The sequence below is a fragment of the Paramormyrops kingsleyae genome, chromosome 8, assembly GCF_048594095.1.
Source record: "Paramormyrops kingsleyae isolate MSU_618 chromosome 8, PKINGS_0.4, whole genome shotgun sequence".
In the NCBI taxonomy this organism is placed as follows: domain Eukaryota; kingdom Metazoa; phylum Chordata; class Actinopteri; order Osteoglossiformes; family Mormyridae; genus Paramormyrops; species Paramormyrops kingsleyae.
This window is the reverse complement of record NC_132804.1, coordinates 2,053,775-2,073,864: the sequence shown is the minus strand read 5'-3', so window position 1 is coordinate 2,073,864 and position 20,090 is coordinate 2,053,775. Positions and strand designations below refer to the sequence as shown.

At 44.0% G+C, this 20,090-nt stretch overlaps 1 protein-coding gene and 1 long non-coding RNA gene across 4 annotated transcripts in view; one reads left to right on the top strand and one right to left on the bottom strand.

Moving 5' to 3' along the window:
- Window positions 1-2,823: 2,823 nt before the first annotated feature.
- Window positions 2,824-20,046, bottom strand: LOC140592226 (uncharacterized). The gene is made up of 2 exons (XR_011992508.1): window positions 19,787-20,046; window positions 2,824-11,242 (listed from the first exon to the last, which is right to left on the bottom strand). It is a non-coding gene; the product is annotated as an uncharacterized lncRNA (long non-coding RNA).
- adamts9 (ADAM metallopeptidase with thrombospondin type 1 motif, 9) overlaps window positions 18,172-20,090 on the top strand; it is a 55,770-nt gene continuing 53,851 nt past the window's right edge. For all 3 annotated transcript variants that reach the window (XM_072714969.1, XM_072714968.1, XM_072714967.1), the window contains exons 1-2: window positions 18,172-18,519; window positions 18,734-19,119. In XM_072714969.1, coding sequence (XP_072571070.1) covers window positions 18,420-18,519; window positions 18,734-19,119 — 486 coding nt within the window. In that variant the 5' untranslated portion in view covers window positions 18,172-18,419. The remainder of the gene's footprint in view (window positions 18,520-18,733; window positions 19,120-20,090) is intronic.

The following is a 20,090-nucleotide window of genomic DNA, read 5'->3' as shown; positions in this document are numbered from 1 at the left end:
CGCGACATCTGCGCCCCTCATCGCCCCCCGCGACGTCTGCGCCCCCCATCGCCCCCCGCGACGTCTGCGCCCCTCATCGGCCCCCGCGACGTCTGCGCCCCTCATCGGCCCCCGAGACGTCTGCGCCCCTCATCGCCCCCCGCGACGTCTGCGCCCCTCATCGGCCCCCGAGACGTCTGCGCCCCCCATCGGCCCCCGCGACGTCTGCGCCCCCCATCGGCCCCCGAGACGTCTGCGCCCCCCATCGGCCCCCGAGACGTCTGCGCCCCCCATCGGCCCCCGAGACGTCTGCGCCCCTCATCGGCCCCCGAGACGTCTGCGCCCCTCATCGCCCCCCGCGACGTCTGCGCCCCCCATCGCCCCCCACGACGTCTGCGCCCCTCATCGGCCCCCGAGACGTCTGCGCCCCCCATCGGCCCCCGCGACGTCTGCGCCCCCCATCGGCCCCCGAGACGTCTGCGCCCCCCATCGGCCCCCGAGACGTCTGCGCCCCCCATCGGCCCCCGAGACGTCTGCGCCCCCCATCGGCCCCCGAGACGTCTGCGCCCCCCATCGGCCCCCGCGACGTCTGCGCCCCGCACTAACACACCCCCATACCATCATGCTGACTTTTCAGTCCATCTCAAATTAGCTCAGGAGCAGAGAAGTCAGTGGTGTTTCAGGATCATGTTTAGATAGTATTTACCCATGCGGTCTTCGACAGAGTGCTGAACGTTTCCCGATCGTCACTAGACAGAGACTCTGCCTCTCTGGGAGGCTCTTTTTATATCCAATCAATAACCACCACAATAACCCCTTTGGCTAAGGTTTGCGACACATTGCCCAGCCGCAGCATATATCAGATAACTGCAGGGACCCGTCCTCGGAGGAACATGTGTCCATGTTTAATTCTGAAAAAAAAGAGTGAGCCTGAACTATAATTCACTGTTATTTCAAGCACTAGGTGTTGAGCCTTGCTTTAAGACTCGCTCCTTCTCTCGGTGCTCCAAGAGGGAGTAGCTTAGTTGATTAAATGAAAACTCCTGAAAGGAAGTGGAGGCAGAGGAGTTTTTGGCGGAGCTCAGGCTGTGACAGGCCAAGGCTAGTTTCCTCTGCTGGCATCCTGCGCGCACCTACTGCTGAGATGTTGGGTGGGCACTCCAATTGCTTCACCTCATGTGGACAACCGTTTCTCATTCTGTTTAGCTTATTCAAAGAGACGTGTTTATTACCACTCGTTTGTACCAACAAAGTTGTTTGCAGAGAGTTAGGGCCTCGCCGGGGAACGGGTTTCGCTGGCTTCAGCTTCTCAAAGCGGAAATTGAACTGGAACTTTGACATTAAAGCGACATTATGGGTTCACAGTAGGCATTTCTGTGGCGTACAAAAAACCCACCAGGCCCGTCCCACAGTAGATGCAGACTGAAAACATGTGTTTATTCCAGACGAATCCAGACTATCCTTGGGAGCAAAAGGAAATCTGTCTGGCTTTTAGAGTCAAAAAAGTCACAGTGTAGAGAGGTCCGTGGCGAAACTACAGAGAAAAGCCAGAGACTGAGAGTTAGCGGTCTCAGCCGCTACATGACATATATGTTCTCGTATTTTCTCCTGTCCATCCCAGAAGTTCGAAAAACTTTAGTAATTAATTTTTGAATAATGATAAATGAACAGATTTTGTACAGTTGCGACTCAAATGATGGTTTTCCTGAGAGCGAGTCCATGTTAAATGTTCACAGCTAAATGACGCTAGATTACTATCAGTGGTGGCTTGATGGTTAGGGTAGCGCACTTGTAATTGAAAGATTGCAGGTTCGAATCCCCCACCAGCAAGTCACCACTGAGGTACCCTGAGCAAGGTACCGTCCCCAAGCACTGCTCCCTGGGCGCTGAATTAGCTGCCCCCTGCTGTGTCACGAAAGTCACATATGGGTCAAATGCAGAGGACACATTTCGTTGTTGCGCACTGTGTGCTGTGGTGTGTTGACAATGACCACTGATCTCTAAATTCTATCGTGATTCATAGTTTACTCAATGGCTTTCACCGACATATCGCAAAAGCAGGAGAAGTTGATGGTTGGGTCCTCATGACACAGTAAGGCGGCTGTGGTTTGTGGGTAACAAGACCCTCAGGGCCACCATTATCCTTCATACTAACTTGTTTACGATAATTAATGCTCCTGTTTACTAATGTAGTTCATTCTTGAAGCATTATCTTGTGAAAGGGTTCTTTTTGTACGGTACTTGCGGTACTTTTGGTACTTTCGCTTTTCCATTGACTTCCAGTCAAGTACCAGTATCAAAAGTTCTAGTACTGAAAGTGCCAAATGAGCTGGGGTAATTCTTTGGTACTTCGGGGCAGGACTTTCTTTGTCGACTGGTTATGCAAATATCCTGCCACTGAAACACAATACAAACACCACCTTGAAAACAGCTGTGAACTCAGAAAATAATGATGAATGAAGTAAAAAAAAAAAATTGATTTGGTCATAAGAATATTTACAACAAAAAGATCCGGAAGGCATGACAAGAAACTCAAAAGTATTTTGTTGAAGATACTTGGACAGCAGGTATAAAGTGTGCTGTGCTAGTGATGTGGTTTTGTTGTAATAAATATTGCGGTAATTATAAAACAAAAAAGGAGCTCATAAATTTCTCACAAACCCGTCTTCAAATGATTTTAACGGCAAGGATGAAAATGATTACGATTGTTTTGGAGAACACATGCTGTGCTCATGCAAAAGCAGCTGAGGTAAAACTGTAAACTGATATTTAAAGACATTACAATCTACAGTATAAATGGAATAATAAAATTGTAAAGCTTGCTAAGTTTTTTTTCCTATAACACAGTAACAGAGTAAAAATATTTTAGCAAAACTTTAACCCCCGCACTGTAATGTCCGTACAGAATTGAAAGTAAGAAAAAGCCTTATTTTAATCTAGCTGACTAGTGATGTAAGAATTGTATGTGCATAACATGCGATGTTGATATTATATTAATATTACACATCATCCAGCCCTATAATATACAACAGCCATTTTTTTAATTCAGTAAAAAAAAAACCCTGCCTCACTTTGGTGTCACTTGGCACTGGTACCAGTTTTTACACCAGTGGAAAACCAGCACCGTGAAGTACCATAGCTACTTTTAGATGCTTTCTTGCTTTGATGTACCACAAGTTCAGTATCTGTCGCAGTGGAAAAACGCCTATAATTGTCAGTTTAACATCTTCACTGTCTACCATGACCTACAGTACTGCAGCACAGCACAATGCAAAAGTTTCTAATGTTATTAATTTTGTATAATATATAGAATAACCAAAAACAAAATGAATTGGTTTTCAGATATAAAGGCTGACCGTGAGGAACAAAGGCTGATTTTCTTATGAAAGATAACAAATGGGAAGCATGGCTTCATACGGAACACTGCGATTGCAAATGCATTGCCTGGGACACTTACAAAGCTAACAAAGCTAACAAAGCTAGCACAGCCCAATGCAGATGGATGCCATCCTCTTTGCGTTTGTTTTTACTGTACACCATTTGGCAATGGACTTCACGTTAACATTTCGTGACGTGCTGATCGTAATCTAAAACAGTCGAAGAACTGGTACCAAAAGAATGTTTCCCCAAATAATAATTATTATAAGACTGCTACGATTCAAAAATAATTTCCTTCTGCCTATTCAAGGAGGACCAACGTCTGGTGCAGGTCTGCTGCTGCCTAGTGCTCATATGGATGTATGGATGGGACACAATGGGACCATATGAAATAGTGAGATATTTTGTAAACAAGAAAACATCTAGCGATAAACAATAGGAGACAGCAAGCATATCAGTGTACAATGCAGGAACTGGAGGGCTCACCATCTGGGGCCCTGAGTCATTCTATTGTGTGTGTGGCAGCTTGCTTACTGGGTGGGAGACGTTTCCTACACACTGATGGCCCAATAACGTCCAAGATGGATGCTCAGCGTGAGTTTCCTGTCATTTTAGGTCTCACTCATCAGATTTCAGTAGTCGTCCAGAAGACCAGCGCTTGGCACTTCAGGTGAAAAAAGTAACGGTCCAGACCTAGATTTTGTTTCAATGCAACAATGAAGTATAAAGAGTCACAGTCACAGAGTTACTCATGGTTGAAACAAAATTTTGGCCTGGACTTTTACTCACTGGACCTGAACTACCCACCTCAGTAGAAAACCAGCTCGAATGAACAGACAATCCTGTGTTACTTTGCACTGGTAACTTTACGGGCTCCAGGAAAGCAAACCAGTAAAGCAAACCAGTACCCCAACACACCTGATATAACAAACATCAAATAGCTCTGCACTATGCCTCCCCGTGTCCTTCCCACAAAACACAAACAACTTTAGGTAAAGAAGGAAGAGATCTGGCACATTCAGAGATGAGACGCACTCTGTCCCTCCATGTGTAAGGATGAGATCAGGGCCCTCACTGGCCGGGCTCTGCTGTCCCAGTAGGATCATCCAGGATGCCTGGTACCAGATTTTTTTGCGAGACAAAACGATTTTTTGTAAACATTATCAGCTACAATAGCTTCCTTTGAGGTCGCTACCCATCTCATTTTCTGCAGCCCCAGCCTTGCCCCTTCAGGATAATTAAGTCATTACTCTAAGGACAGTGGAGCTGCGGTGTTACCATGTTATAGTCACTGGGCACTTACATCCACCTACAGTACGAACAGAACAGCCTTTATGTTTCACGCAAACGCTGAGACCATAATCTAGTTGGGTGAATATTAAACACAGTGGGAGAAAGTACATACAGCGCATGGTTATTTTATTTAGTCATAAATGTATATAATTAAATGGTGGCATACGTTACAGAATGTACTGGAGACTGCTTAGGATTGACACCGGGAGTGAGTGGGAGATCAGACCATGACCAACAGGGGGTCTGAAGTCTCAGGAGTGAAAGCAGGATCTGACCCTGAGTGTGGACTCCAGCGTTGGGCTGTGGGTTTCATGTTGGGCCTGGGTTCAGTGGAACCAGACAGAAGGGTCATCTGGTGCATAGTGTAGCTGCTAGCTTAGCGTGATTGCACCATTAATTATTATGTAGCTGCTAGCTTAGTGTGATTACACCATTAATTATTATGTAGCTGCTAGCTTAGCGTGATTACACCATTAATTATTATGTAGCTGCTAGCTTAGCGTGATTACAGCATTAATTATTATGTAGCTGCTAGCTTAGCGTGATTACAGCATTGGCTGATCACAGTTGGTGTCTCAGGCTAACTAAAGAATTTATTCTTTGATTGAAAATTCTTTTGGCATTAGAAACCACAAACAGGTCATGTGATGATCACTTTACCGATAATTAAGGTGTAACCAAAGGAGGGGACACCACATGATTGAGATTCACCACTTGTAGCAGAGTTATGACCTGATGAACGGTGAGATACAAGCAATGAAAATGTATCTATTCCTGCCTGCTTGACAGGAAACAATGATCACTCCCCCAGATACCAGAACGTAAGTTATGCGTTTGCCTTGGTTTCCATAGCTACGTCAGAGGCTCCTCTCCCCTGCTGCAATAACGATGCCTTTATAAAAAGGATACCCCCCACCCCATACATCAGCTGGATTACAACCCTAAAAGAATAATAATAAGTTCCATTTATATAGCGTCTTTCACAATCCCAAGGTTACTTTACACAAAACAAAACAATAAATAAATAAATCAGTAATCAGTACAGGAGGAAGAGACAGAAGAGAAATGTCCAAGGAAAAGAAATGTCTTTAATTCAGATTTAAAGTAACCCTAATACCCTTCAACTTTGCCATTTCTGAAAACCTGATGCACTCCCAAACAGCTTACGTTAATATAATGCTGGTGTAATCTTTAAGTAATTGTAGACAGACAGACAGATAGATTTCAAAACCAGAATGAGCTTTGCATGAACCTGTGTATTAATAAACAGAAATTCAAACTTTTACCATAAACTCAGTCTGCAGATCAATCGTCACCAAACCCTTCGTTTACTAAAATCTGATCTATAGACAGGTCACACATCTATACAATCACATCCATACACTTATATATATATATTGTCAGGCAGAGAGGGGAACAGACGGACAAGGATCCAGAAATGCAGGGAAACGATCGGTTTATTGATAGAACAGCGGCAACGCCGAGGCGGTGCTTAGGGGAGGGGAAAGGCAGACGGAACTTAGAATCGGCAGGCGAGAATCGTAATCGGTAGACGTGGGCGAGGGTCGATACCAGGTAGAGCTGTCCAACACTGAAGCACAGGCACAGGGCACGAAGGGGAACGACGAAGAGGAGGGCGGAGGACATCGGGACTGGAGGATCAGGTATGACGAGGACGCTGAGGAGGGAAGGCAAACAGGTGAGGTACAGATACAGGTAAGACAGGCAGATCCGGGAAGGCAGGGCAGACGGAAGACAAGTAGATTGCTTGGTATGGCTGTAAGACATCGGCTCAATACTTCGCAATGTCCTTCTGTTCAATAGGTTCTTTTATCCTGTGGTTTGATTACCGTTAATCGGCGTCACTTGCGGGGTTCTGCCCCCCAGGGGCGTGACATATATATAGGTAAAATTATCTTCTAATTCTTATATTGAAAAATCACTGATATTAGTTCAACCTGTAAGTCAAATCTATCGCCGGGTCATAAAACGATAACAATAATTATCGCGATATGATTTTCCCACAATATCAATGTGGCAACACACTGCCATCCAGTAGAACATAGAGAATGCAAGCACTCAGTAACCTTGCTTTAAGATTTAGCATTACATCAATCAACCTTCATGACATAAGACACACAACGTTATGCAGCTGTAAATCACTGGAGGTTTATAGAGAATGCATAAAACAAAACAGCTTTGCAAGAGAATGAACTTATAAGATGATAATCTAACTAATCCATGGTTTAACAGCGGTAATATTTAACATTCAAACATATATGGTTCACCGACAAACAAAATGCAGTGTGTAAGCATAATTCTATGTCGTTTTACATTAAACACATTAGCTGAGTGATTAGTCACTGCACTGTACAGTTAAATTCTAGTCATTCACGCTTCACCTGAAAAAAAGGTTAAAAAAACTCAGCTACTAATATTATCACAGCAAGAGTGAAAAAATGTGGGCGTCTCGAAGCGGCTACTCTGCAATAGAGTAGGGCACCTAATTGGCTCACGCTGGTGTCAATCATGGAAATCTTAACTCTTTATAGGCCATTATCATGTTACTCTGACTAGTATTTCTGTAATGTGGGCTACATAATGATTACCATTCTTGCAGTAATTTACCCTGCAACTTTGAAAACACAGAATACACACTGATGAGCCAGATCATTATGACCATCCCCAACCTATGTGAATAACACTGACTGTCTTGTAAAAACAGCACATAAGAGATCTGAGATGTATTTGATGGAAACCCAACAGTCAGTTCTCATAGTCAGTGTGTTCAATGTAAATCACATGGGCAGGTGTTAAGACCTAAATACCTTTCGTGGGTATTTCACTGGGCCAGAGCATCTCCGAAACAGCAAGGCAGTTCGTGTTTTTCCCGAATCAGACCACCTGACCTCTAGGTCCTGACCACTAGGTCCTGACCACTAGGTCCTGACCACAGCTGACAGTGAGCACCCCCACAAGTCCTGCAGTTTTGGAGACCATGACATGCTATTTTTACTATTTTCATGAGACAGTTAATGTTAGTTGCATCAAGTGAAGCTGCTCATGATGTTCTGACTAATCAGGGTCTATATTCCTTCTTCAATATTCTTTAATTTTGTCTTAAAGACAATACGTAAATGTCAGATCTTGCACCGTTTGGACAGACTCCACTACAGTTGAGCAGCCCATCTATGAACAAAGCTCTCTCCGTTGCGTTCATAAATCAAACTGATACTCCCTTAATACATGAGCAATAAACTGATCTTTCTGGGCTATATTTAAAACGTGCGCATTCAAGGTTTATGACGTGACATGATCCCTTTAAAGCTGGAGAGCGCCTAGATCTGCTTCTCTAGCTGGATCTAAAAAAAAACTAAAGAGTACGCAGGAAAACATTACAGAACGTCTGGGAACCGGCACAGAGCACGGCTGCCGTGTCTCCCCCAGCGCGGCGACACAATGTGGGGCTGGCTGGCTGATATCGCTCGTACTGCTGCACACATCTGGACACATCTGAACCTCATGTCACCCTCATGTTTTAGTAAATGATGTTACCCATCACCTCCACCACGGAACGAACTGAGTCTCGGGTTCATGTCAACGTTAACATTACTGCGCCTTAAATCTTCACCTTGTAGTTTTGTGTTTTATGAGTACTAGTTAGATTGCAAGATTGCCGTCACAGGTCGATATCAGATATATGTAATGAAAGCTGGGACGGACTAACTCTGGGGGCCCTAGGCTGACATGGGTAGAAGCCCACTAACTGAGCCAAAAGAGAAACAAGGGGGTGTTAAAAACGATGGAACATCAGTAATATGCTAATCACCATGGCGGATCCGTCGGCCAAATTTAAAATATATTACATTATAGATTATAATATTTTAACCGAAATTGTTATATAAATGGTTTGAAGGTGAGGATTTGTTACAAAAAAAACCAAAACAGATCAATAGGCTGGGGTGGGTGCCCCCAGAGTGTAGCGTTCAGGGGTATTTGTCCCTTTGTTGCCCCCCCTCACCAAATTCCGCCCTGAATTAAAGAAACCCAAAGTATTCATTTACTGATTTTTGTTTTAAGAATAAGAATCCTCTTGCTTTTGATAAAATACACCATCGATCTTTGCTCACATGACTGCTACTTGATACATTTAGTACATCTGAACCCCTTTTTCCCTAAATATACATAGAAGGCATCTCTGGCGGAGAATGTCAGGACCACAGGGAGAAAAGTGATTTATGCACCAAGGCAGACATTACAAATATAATCTTTCTGATCTCACAGCTGAAGTCTATATATTATATTCATTCTAACCAAAGCAATGCATTTGTGCTATTAAATGTTTATTTTTGCACAACTTCTTGGCAGTACGACAAAACTACTGCATGCGGCTTGCGTCGGAAATGCCATATAGAATTTATGAAAAGATCCATATTAGCACTCTGGAAGTCCCCAGTTAAGGGTTTGCATTGATTCCCATCCTGTTAGCCAGCTTTCCATCTTCCTGCTTTTCCATGATAGAGAATAAAAAGATTATAAAGATTTACTTATATAAATTATTTACATGTATTCATCAGAGACAAGCCATATAAATTGCTTCTGCGTTACAGTGTATCTATCTACACGTTCATGACCGTTTAACCTTGAAGGAGTGGATCTAACCTTTTCTTAGCAATGACTGAAGGGCAGCAAATTAAAGACATGAAGAGACTTTTCAGCAGTATTGTAGGCCTATATCATCCCTGATATGCCGTCTGCTGTCATTTAGCACCTTTATTTGCACAAAAACCCCATTCAGCAGTATTGCAGGCCTATATCTTCTGTTATGCTGTCTGCTGTCATTTAGCACTTTTATTTGCACATAAGCCCCATTCAGCAGTATTGTAGGCCTATATCATCCCTGTTATTCTGTCTGCTGTCATTTAGCACTTTTATTTGCACATAAGCCCCATTCAGCAGTATTGTAGGCCTATATCATCCCTGATATGCTGTCTGCTGTCATTTAGCACTTTTATTTGCACAAAAACCCCATTCAGCAGTATTGCAGGCTTATATCTTCTGTTATGCTGTCTGCTGTCATTTAGCACTTTTATTTGCACAAAAACCCCATTCAGCAGTATTGCAGGCCTATACTGTATCTTCTGTTATTCCGTCTGCTGTAATTTAGCACTTTTATTTGCACATAAGCCCCATTCAGCAGTATTGAAGGCCTATATCTATGACAAAAAAAAAATATTTATGAAAATAAAACATTTTAAATGTTTAAAATATTCATTTTTATAGAAAGGGAATGTTGGCCTTATTCATCTTGCATTAATTGGCCAACACAAGCTGAAATGTTTAGTAATCAATTTTAATAAATTAATTTATTAGTAATATTTTATACATGTCTGTCAATGCACTGCCATGTCATACAGGGAGTCTCCTGCCTCATGATGTCCCTGTAACACAGACAAATCTCATACATATATAAAAAACTGCTGCATAATAAAGATTGTGTGTTTCACGGTAAAATGAACAGTTAGGGTCAGCATTTATGCTTTTGGGGTAGCAGACTGGCCCAGATGTGTGCAGGTTCATAATGACCACTGAAGTCATTAAGACCAGTTTGTGTTTCTGCCTGGATTTCAGCAGTTAGTAAAGTGAAGTGATTAATTGTCATTGTTGACAACAAAATATGTCCTCTGCATTTAACCCATATGTGATATAGCAGGAGGCAGCTAATTCAGCTCCTGTGGGCAGTACCTCGCTCAGGGTACCTCAGTGGTACTTTCGATCATTGTGGATTCAAACCAGTACTCTTTCGATTATAAGGGTGCTTCCATAACCACTAGGCCGCCACAGCAGGAAAGCTAGTGACTCCTTTCTGCTCATCTCACACATTACATATCTGTACCAGTACGCGGTGTGTGCATCAGCTGTGAGACCCATACGAGCGGCCATTCTGTGCTGTGTCCTTTTTGGGCTGCTCTGTGATTTGTAGAAGCGACTGAAATCGCAGCTATTATGGCAGGAATGCGGAGGCCAGCTCTCAGGCCGTTGAGGGGGTTTGCTGTCAGAATGAGTGGCTATGATCCAGCTGGCCTTACTGGACCATGAGCCCGTCAGTCACGAGAAGTGGCCTTGTGGGACAACGAGAGCACAATGGTGCACACCTCTGTCTGCGTGGGTAACAAGCGGGCACCAAAGAAGCAGTACATCGCCATGTTCTTATTTTGTTACGCTCTCCTTGTTTGTTTTTTATTTTTTTTTTGGGGGGGGGGGGTCACCGCTGTGTGACTGTCATCCACTCAACGTCTGGAAGTCACAGACTGTCCAGTGCACAGAGGCCTGCCAGCAGGACACGGGCCAGATCATTCTGGGGGCCCCGACAGCCGCAGAATGGAGCCTGTGACCCAGAAGACAGAACCATATATAACTTGATAAAAAGCAGCCAGAGGCACGGGGAGGGGGGAAGAAACAAATTCATTTTGGAGGGAATCTCGCGGCCCGTGGCACGGGGGGCCGGCTGGGGCGTGTCCAGCCTGTCGTGTCGCTCCTCTGCAGCGAGACGCCCCGGGGCCACCAGGGTCCCTGCAGCCTTTACCACCACCTACACACACAAAATATATGATCAAAGATTAACATGTGTAATTACTGCCCAGGCCTGTAGTGGGCGCTGCAGAAATGATAACTATGATAGGAACAATTTTATGCGTTTCAAAAGAAATTTCGCTCAGCCTGAATAGTGCTATGTCTGTAATATATTATTAATAAATGACTAGCTAACTTTACCTAGTATTCAATTTCAGGGTGGTTAGCAGTTGCGAAAACATTGCATTTTTCAGTTTGTTTGCACTTAGCGTCTCCGAGATCTTTCTTTACTCTTTATCCTTTAATAAGTTACATGAGGACATTTGAGCTGTCAGTCCCTAAGTGCAGATGTTGTGGGGGGTTCGTTAGCAGATCCTGGGGCTATAATAGTCTAACTTTTTAACTTGAGAGTATAATTATGCCCAGGCTCCTCCCATCAAATTAACTTCAAATTTAAAAATTATTTTTTTAAGTTCTTTTTGTGATTGTCCCACCCCCAAAAATGAGTGCCCCCCTTTACACTTTATCTCTTAGTATCTTCTCCTGACCCTGGATATGACCTTTTCAGACAGACAAGCCTCTACCTGTCTGTTTCCAGCACAGCACTACGCTTCCCCAAGGGTCCGCATCTGCAGTCTATGGATGTATATATGTTCATCGCAAATCCACTGGAAGCTCCCAGGGAGCGGGGCTTGGATAACAGCACAAAGGAGCTTTGTTAACCGCACTGAGCAAAAGGGCTGAATGTCTCTGCATGCTGGCATGTGGTACTTAGGAGCCTTGGCTGGCTCTCTCTCCATTTCCATCTATAAGGAGCTGCTCCTTTTTAAAGTCACCTTCATCCAACCCCCTGAGCTGACACACTGCACACGTTGCCATTCCAAATAAGCGACAAGAAGCCTGGATGGATTTGAGTCCGGAAAAAGCTCCAGAACAGCTGGACACATCCGTGCGCACATTCATTGACACGTCCATCTACACGTCCCTGTACACATCCATTCACACATTCATCGACACATCCATCTACACATCCATCTACATGCCCATGGACACATTCATCTACACGTCTATGTACACATTCATGCACACATTCATCTACATGTCCATCTACACATCCATGCACACATTCATCTACACATCCATGCACACATTCATCTACACATCCATCTACATGTCCATGGACACATTCATCTACACGTCTATGTACACATCCATGCACACATTCATCTACACGTCCATCTACACATCCATGCACACATTCATCTACACATCCATCTACATGCCCATGGACACATCTCCTACCATCTGCACAGGAAGCAGCAGAAAAAGGTCCTGATAAAATAAATGGCCTCTGTCCGAGGGCCAACAATACTCTCTGCTGGCCATTAAAACCAAAACAAAAATAGTTACACCTCATTTAAAGCTCCTTTATAATATCTCTCTATATATTTGGAGCCAAAGGTATGGCCTCAGCATACTGTCTTTTGTGCAGATGCACGCGCGCGTGCGTGAGAGCGGGTGCACGTGAGCGCGTGCGTGCTCGGACTTTCCAAGAGGCGGTACGTCCCTGGATGTTTACTCAGTTACGGCTATAAGCACAAATGGCTCCATCCTGTGGGAGGCAATAAGCATGATAGTATGATAGTAGCATGATAGTATTCTCTGGACCACAGACTTATCAAAGTGAACTTTCCTCTCACAGGAACCAGGTCACTGGCCCCCTGCTCCCAGTCGCACGTCTCTTCTGGTCCCACGGGGACTGAGGACCTTCCTTTAAGACCAGCGCAAACCCCTTTAGCTGTTCTCAGACTTCAGGGCCCCTTCTCCACACTTGAGAGATTAGAAGCCCAAGGCTTGCCTGCAGCGGTGAGTGGGCGACTCAGCCTACCCTGCACCATTGACCACCATAGAATAGAACCAGAAGGACTGTAAAGTTCACCAAAGGTATGATGTCAGATGCCAAGGGCCTGCAGATCTAGAGAATCCTTCTGGCTACTCTTGTTAAGGGCAGAAGAAGAGCAAAAAACTGAAACTAAAATCTTGGAAAATATTCCTCAGAGCAGGAGTCCACTTATGACAAGGAACGACCAAGAAGGGAAGGTCTTCTTGTCTTTGAAACCCCGTATCCTAATTTTCAACCCCCATTCAATTTTCCACTTATCTCCTATCTTCGGAAACAGGGAGGAAGTGAAGCTAAATTGTTGAAGTATGTCCTAAAGACTGGAACTTCCCGTGTGCTTGTAGCGGGACCCTCCAGGAGACATGCTGTCTGCAAGCTGCCCATCTCTGCAGCAACATAGCTTTACAAGGAGTAGATTGGCATGTATTTCAATTCAAATGAAAATTGAAAGAGTACATTTAATTTTCTCAATTTTTAGAATGTCTTAAACATCACTCTCTAACATCTCTGTGAAAAAGGATTTCAGAAGGGTACAGCTTCCTGGAAATGAAGACCATGTGGACTAAGCTCATGCTGCTTTTACTATTTGTGGAGATCAGCTCAACAGCAGAATCATCTTACAGTCTTCACATGGTCTCCACCAAACCTAAAGTTCCTCTTCCATGATACCACCAAACAAGCAAATGTTATGGGTTGCTTTTGTGGATGTTTCCTAAAAAAATATCTAGTAACATTCACATGCTTGCTGATCTAATACAAAAGACCCTCATGACTTACATCTCAAGCAGAGAAGTAGCTTTGTCTCAGGTAGTATGTTTTGTTATTAAGTTCTCTGAATCAATTACTTTTAGCCAGCTAGATCTCATCATTCAAGCACATATACTGGTCAGAGTCTCAGAGATACTGAATGTAATAATATAACATGATACAGTCTATGGACAGTCCATGCCTTCGCTCCCTCCCTGCCAGACAGTCCATGCTTTCGCTCCCTCCCTGCCAGACAGTCCATGCCTTCGCTCCCTCCCTGCCAGACAGTCCATGCCTTCGCCCCCTCCCTGCCAGACAGTCCATGCCTTCGCCCCCTCCCAGCCAGACAGTCCATGCCTTCGCTCCCTCCCTGCCAGACAGTCCATGCCTTCGCTCCCTCTCTGCCAGACAGTCCATGCCTTCGCTCCCTCCCTGCCAGACAGTCCATGCCTTCGCTCCCTCTCTGCCAGACAGTCCATGCCTTCGCTCCCTCCCTGCCAGACAGTCCATGCTTTCGCTCCCTCCCTGCCAGACAGTCCATGCCTTCGCTCCCTCCCTGCCAGACAGTCCATGCCTTCGCTCCCTCCCTGCCAGACAGTCCATGCCTTCGCTCCCTCCCTGCCAGACAGTCCATGCTTTCGCTCCCTCCCTGCCAGACAGTCCATGCCTTCGCTCCCTCCCTGCCAGACAGTCCATGCCTTCGCTCCCTCCCTGCCAGACAGTCCATGCTTTCGCTCCCTCCCTGCCAGACAGTCCATGCCTTCGCTCCCTCCCTGCCAGACAGTCCATGCCTTCGCCCCCTCCCTGAAAGACAGTCCATGCCTTCGCTCCCTCCCTGCCAGACAGTCCATGCCTTCGCTCCCTCCCTGCCTGACAGTCCATGCCTTCGCTCCCTCCCTGCCAGACAGTCCATGCTTACGCTCCCTCCCTGCCAGACAGTCCATGCTTTTGCTCCCTCCCTGCCAGACAGTGGGAAGCTGGGAGGTAGAAAAAACATGGACCATCTGTGGGTCCGTGAGGAACGGACTGAGAAACACTAATGCTGAGCGCTAATGGTACTGCAGCTCAATTTTTTGCAATGTCAATTTTTAAACTTTCCTCTGGATATGGGTGTCCAAATGGAAAGGAATGTTTCATGCCTTTTCCTGGCTACATATATGTGGTTTCCCCCTATATCTGGTGATCTCACCTATAAGTGGAATTTATAACTTAATTAGTACATCCATCCGTCCATCCATCCCTCTATTCCAGAGTCAAAACCGATATACCTGCGTCACTGAGGAAAATCCCAAGCAAAACCATACATCTATTAAGTCTCAGCCAGAGACTTTTCTGCAGTTTTCTGGAGAATGAAATCACCACCAGCCTGAGTCCAATTGGCTGAAATCACCACCAGTCTGAGTCCTAATGGCTGAAATCCCCACCAGCCTGAGTCCTATTGGCTGAAATCCCCACCAGCCTGAGTCCTATTGGCTGAAAATTGGCCCACGGACACTTTCAATCTGAAACGAATTACGGCTGCGCCGTTTTACCTGCTAAAATGCTCAATCATTTGTTATGCTAGTGATTTATTTCAAGGTGAAAAATGATACATTTTGAAGTATGCAGTATGACTGGTTTATCAAAGCCGGCAAGTTGGAAACAAAATGAAAACAGATCAATCTCATGGTGAGAGTACCAGAGAGAACCAGGCTGAGCAACTGGAAAATCCCACAGCACTACTTAAAATTAGGGTTTTTGCATCATTATGAAGAAAATCCATTTTGGAGAACAAAGAAAGACTTCTAAAAGAAAACACTGTTACATATCCTGAAGGGGATTCAGGAGTCTTGCAGAAATAAAGCTTTCTCAACTTTGTGACATGAAGAGGCCCACAAATCACAAAGCATTATCTTAACACATAGAAATCATTTCCCTATATGTGTGAGCCAAAATATAACACCATCCAAGACACCATCCAACATGGTTTTTGGCAGGGAATTAAGCAACATGAGTTAAAAATTTCAGAAAACAATCTTAAATAACTGTCAAGCGAGGGGCTTAGATTGCAGGAAGAGCAACCCCCAGGGCAGAAAGGCTGTTAAACTGCATGCTGTGTTGTGCGGTGCTAGCACTGCATTTCCACAAGGACCCAACATCCAGACAGTCAAGGTTACAGACAACAATATTAGAAAGCAAATAAAAAAAGTTCAGGACAAATGATTTCTACACACCGGCAGGACTGGGGTTTGAATCTCACTGCACTGTGTGTGTGTGGGTCCATGCAGTGCAGGTCCCTCGCAGGGTCTCCAGTTTACTCCTGCGGTCCAAAGACATGCAGCAATTTGACCTGATGTCTCTAAACTTGACTCCATATGTATGGACTGGCATCCCTTCCAGGGTGTTCCCCCGCATTGTGTCTCGTACCATGTGGGAGAGGGTCCTCAGTTTCTCCCTTCTGAATATTTACATTACATATTTATGAGATGGTTTTATGTAAAGCAACAGACATTTTTGAGAAGATCCCTGGCATAACTAAGGGTGTGCTGCTGAAGAACCTAACGGTGACATCACTCTGCCAGTCACAGGATATGAACCGGCAACCTTCCAGTTAGTAACACAGTGCTCTAACCCACTGAGCCACAAGCCATTCCTCAAAAAACACACACACACACACACACACACACACACACACACACACACACACACACACACACACACACACACACACACACACACACACACACACACACACACACACACACACACACACACACACGTAGGGTAAACATATCCTTATGGGGACCGCTCATTCATTTCAATGGGAAAAATGCTAACGCTAACTATGACAACCTTAACCCCTACCCTGCCCTAACCATAACCATAAGTAACCTAACAAAATACAAGAGTTTTTGCATTTTTAGTTTTTTCATAGCAGTCACCGATTTTTATAAAATAGAGTTTTCCCTTATGGGGCCCAGGAAACCGGTCCCCATAAGGGAAAAAAAACGGATATTAATCACGTTATGGGGACATTATGTCCCCATAAGGATAGGTAAACCCGCTCACACACACACACACACACACAGGTTTGTGGGGACCATCCATTCGTTTCTAGGAGGATAACCCTAATCCTAACATCAACAACCTTAACCCCTACCCAGCCCTAACCTTAACTATAAGTAACCAAACAAAATACAAGACTGTTGACATTTTTAGTTTTTTTTAATGCATTCACTAATTTTTATAAAATTGAGTTTCCTCTTGCGGGGATAGAAAAAAAACGGTAAACCGTCCCCACATCAAAATAAACAGGTTTTTAATTACAGTATGAAGACATTTGGTTTCCACAATGTAATATATACATAACACCCCCTGCACACATACACACACAAGCAGATTCTCTTAATGTCTGAATATCTGACAAGAAAGCTAATTCTATAATTCTGTTAAGAATGTGTGTCAATTTAAGTAAAAAGCTAGCCAAGACTTTGCTATAGGCAAACGTTCATTTCCATAAAAATTCCTGAGGCAAAAACACATGAGCAATTCAATGGGAATTAACTTAAAGAGATGCATAAAACTGTGGTAAAACGTGCTGATGCGTAAACAAAATATGATAATGCTAATTTATAAGGGGATACAGTGTGCATTAAAACGGACCGAAATGTTGTCTGACTAAGGGGGAACAAACAGTAAATTGTGCTGTTCCATGTACTGAAAGATATTTTGTCTATTCGTAATCTACAGAACATGGATAGTCCCTACAAATATTGTTTTAGAACTTTATTTTTAACAGTTATGTCCTAACTCTTATCTTTTCCACGCAACGCTACTGTGACTGCCTTTTCACCGAAAGCAAATCTTTAACAGCTTTTATCAAGCTGTACAACATCTATACCTTTCCAGCAAATTTAAAAATATAATTTAAAAATTTATTTTAAGCAAATCACGTGTCATTACAATCCCTGCTTTGAAAACATGGCCATTGGTTATATGTGCTTAGAAACATGCGATAGGTCATTAATATCTCCTATCTAATTGGCATGTTTTTTTCCGTATCCGTAATACAGTTTAACGATATTATCAATATTATCAATCAGGATGATATAAGCTTAAATATTTTTTTATTAACAACGTGTTATTGCATTATAAGCACGCTGGTTACTACGGACGTATTTTCATTCATAAAAAAAACTCATCATCCCGACGAGAAGAAAAAGCCTAATCGGTATCGATAGGAGTCTCTTGCTGAGTAGGAAGGGGTGGGTACACGTCCTCGGAGCACGCCCCCCACCCACCACGGCCACTGCCGTGAGAGAAAAACCTCTAGTCGACTGTACGCCGGCCACTCTTTGCAATATGCATGTCCATCGGACGTTTCGCCTACCATTCCCGATCGCTTTTAAAAGTGTGCTCCCGGTTCTACAAAACCCAAGCTAAGAAGGCTGGATGAATCGCCCGCGCACACTGTGAGGAATACAGCTATAAATATAGCAAACTCACTTTAACATTGAGCCCTGACTGGAACGGCCGCTACGGTAATAAAGGGTCCAATAGCGGGACAACTATGCATCTCCTGATGTGGAAACTGCGTCTTCTTGCATTACTACCTTACGTCTTAAATACAGTGGCGATAACGGGGAGACCGCAGTTAACTCCGAGAAGAGGTAAGGACATTGGAAATTAATCTTTCAGCTATGTGTAAGACGAGTGAGAGGAATGAATGGATTTCACCTAAAATTGGCAAGCACATGACTGTTAAGCGAGATTAGGCGTGTTAAATAACAAAGCTTAACCTTGCTAACAGTAGAGATATAGGTCGCTATCACGCGTTCGTGCCGAATTTCATTGCTTGTTGAGTTTCTTTTTGCTTTTTTCCAGCAAAGAGTCTTGAACAGTTGGCTGCGTATGAGATTGTAACTCCAGTGCGAGTAAATGAAGCCGGAGACAAGTTACCACCTAACGTGCACTATAAAAGGAAGAAAAGAAGCCTTGACACAGCGGAGGGCATCTCCAGTCAGTGGGCTCCTTCAGTCCATTACAGACTCTCCGCTTTTGGGCAGGACTTTCACTTAAACCTCACCTCGGACTCCACATTTATCGCTCCTCTTTACACCGTTTCCATAATCGGAATATCTACCAGAAATAACCTGACAGACATGCCATCAGATGAAGAGGAGGATACGGACCTTCAGCACTGCTTTTACAAAGGGCACGTCAATGCAAAAGAGGAGCATCCGGCGGTCATCAGTCTTTGCTCCGGACTGGTAAGAGTGGCCGCTTCCAAGCGCTGCCAAGTTTCGGGAAGAATATTGCCTTTGGTAAAGTCAATCAGAAACCCAGCTCCCTAGATCCACATAATATTTATACAGCATCACTGTGCGTATATGTGGGAATATATTAACAATTGAACAACAGTGTTAGATTTGAGAGACAGCTACTTATAAGAATTAGGCAGGCATATAAAATAACTTGCATCAATTTTACAACTTACATCAAACTTACAATTTCCCTTTTCTTATAAGCTACACGCACTTATGAGCGCAGTCCCGACCATGCAATGATCGTTCATAAGTGCAGGAGCCCAAGCAGTGGCGTCAGCATGACCAAGTTTTTTTTGGCAACGCGAGGCTGTGTGACATAAAGCGATGTGATCTGCGTAGGTCCGCGACTGAAATGCGTCTTTCCGAAGTGCAGATGCAGCGCGATAACTGATGTTCTTATGAGATTCACACTCCCAGAAACTGTTCACGGCCCTTTTGCGTGGCAGGGCTTCCTAGCTGTTTAGTTGCAAGTATTTTTTTTATTTTAAAAGTATCTTATTGTTTGTAAACGACTCGTGACTGGTTTAAATTTTATATTATAGCATCAGGTTAAACAAATAGGCCTAATATTTTCATCTACTTCTTTCACAGTTTAATAATTATAACTTACCCAAACGTAGCTGAAAAATGAGTACTGTTGGGCAAACTTTGTTACTTCTCTAAGATGCGACACACGTCTGAAGAACTGCAATAACGGTTCCATGTGTGTTGATGCGGACGACGAGGAGCAAAGGGCGTAAGAAAACGCTTCCAGTTCCATTCGCTTCCATGTTCAAGAATAATCAATCTGCCTTGAAACAAATCCGCGCAAAATCTGTGCGCCTGTACCAGTTGTTTGCCTGTTGAAATGTCCTTTTGCTTTTTTTTTTTGTTTTGTTTTTTTGTTTTTTTTTGCTTTTTTGCTTTTGTGGGCG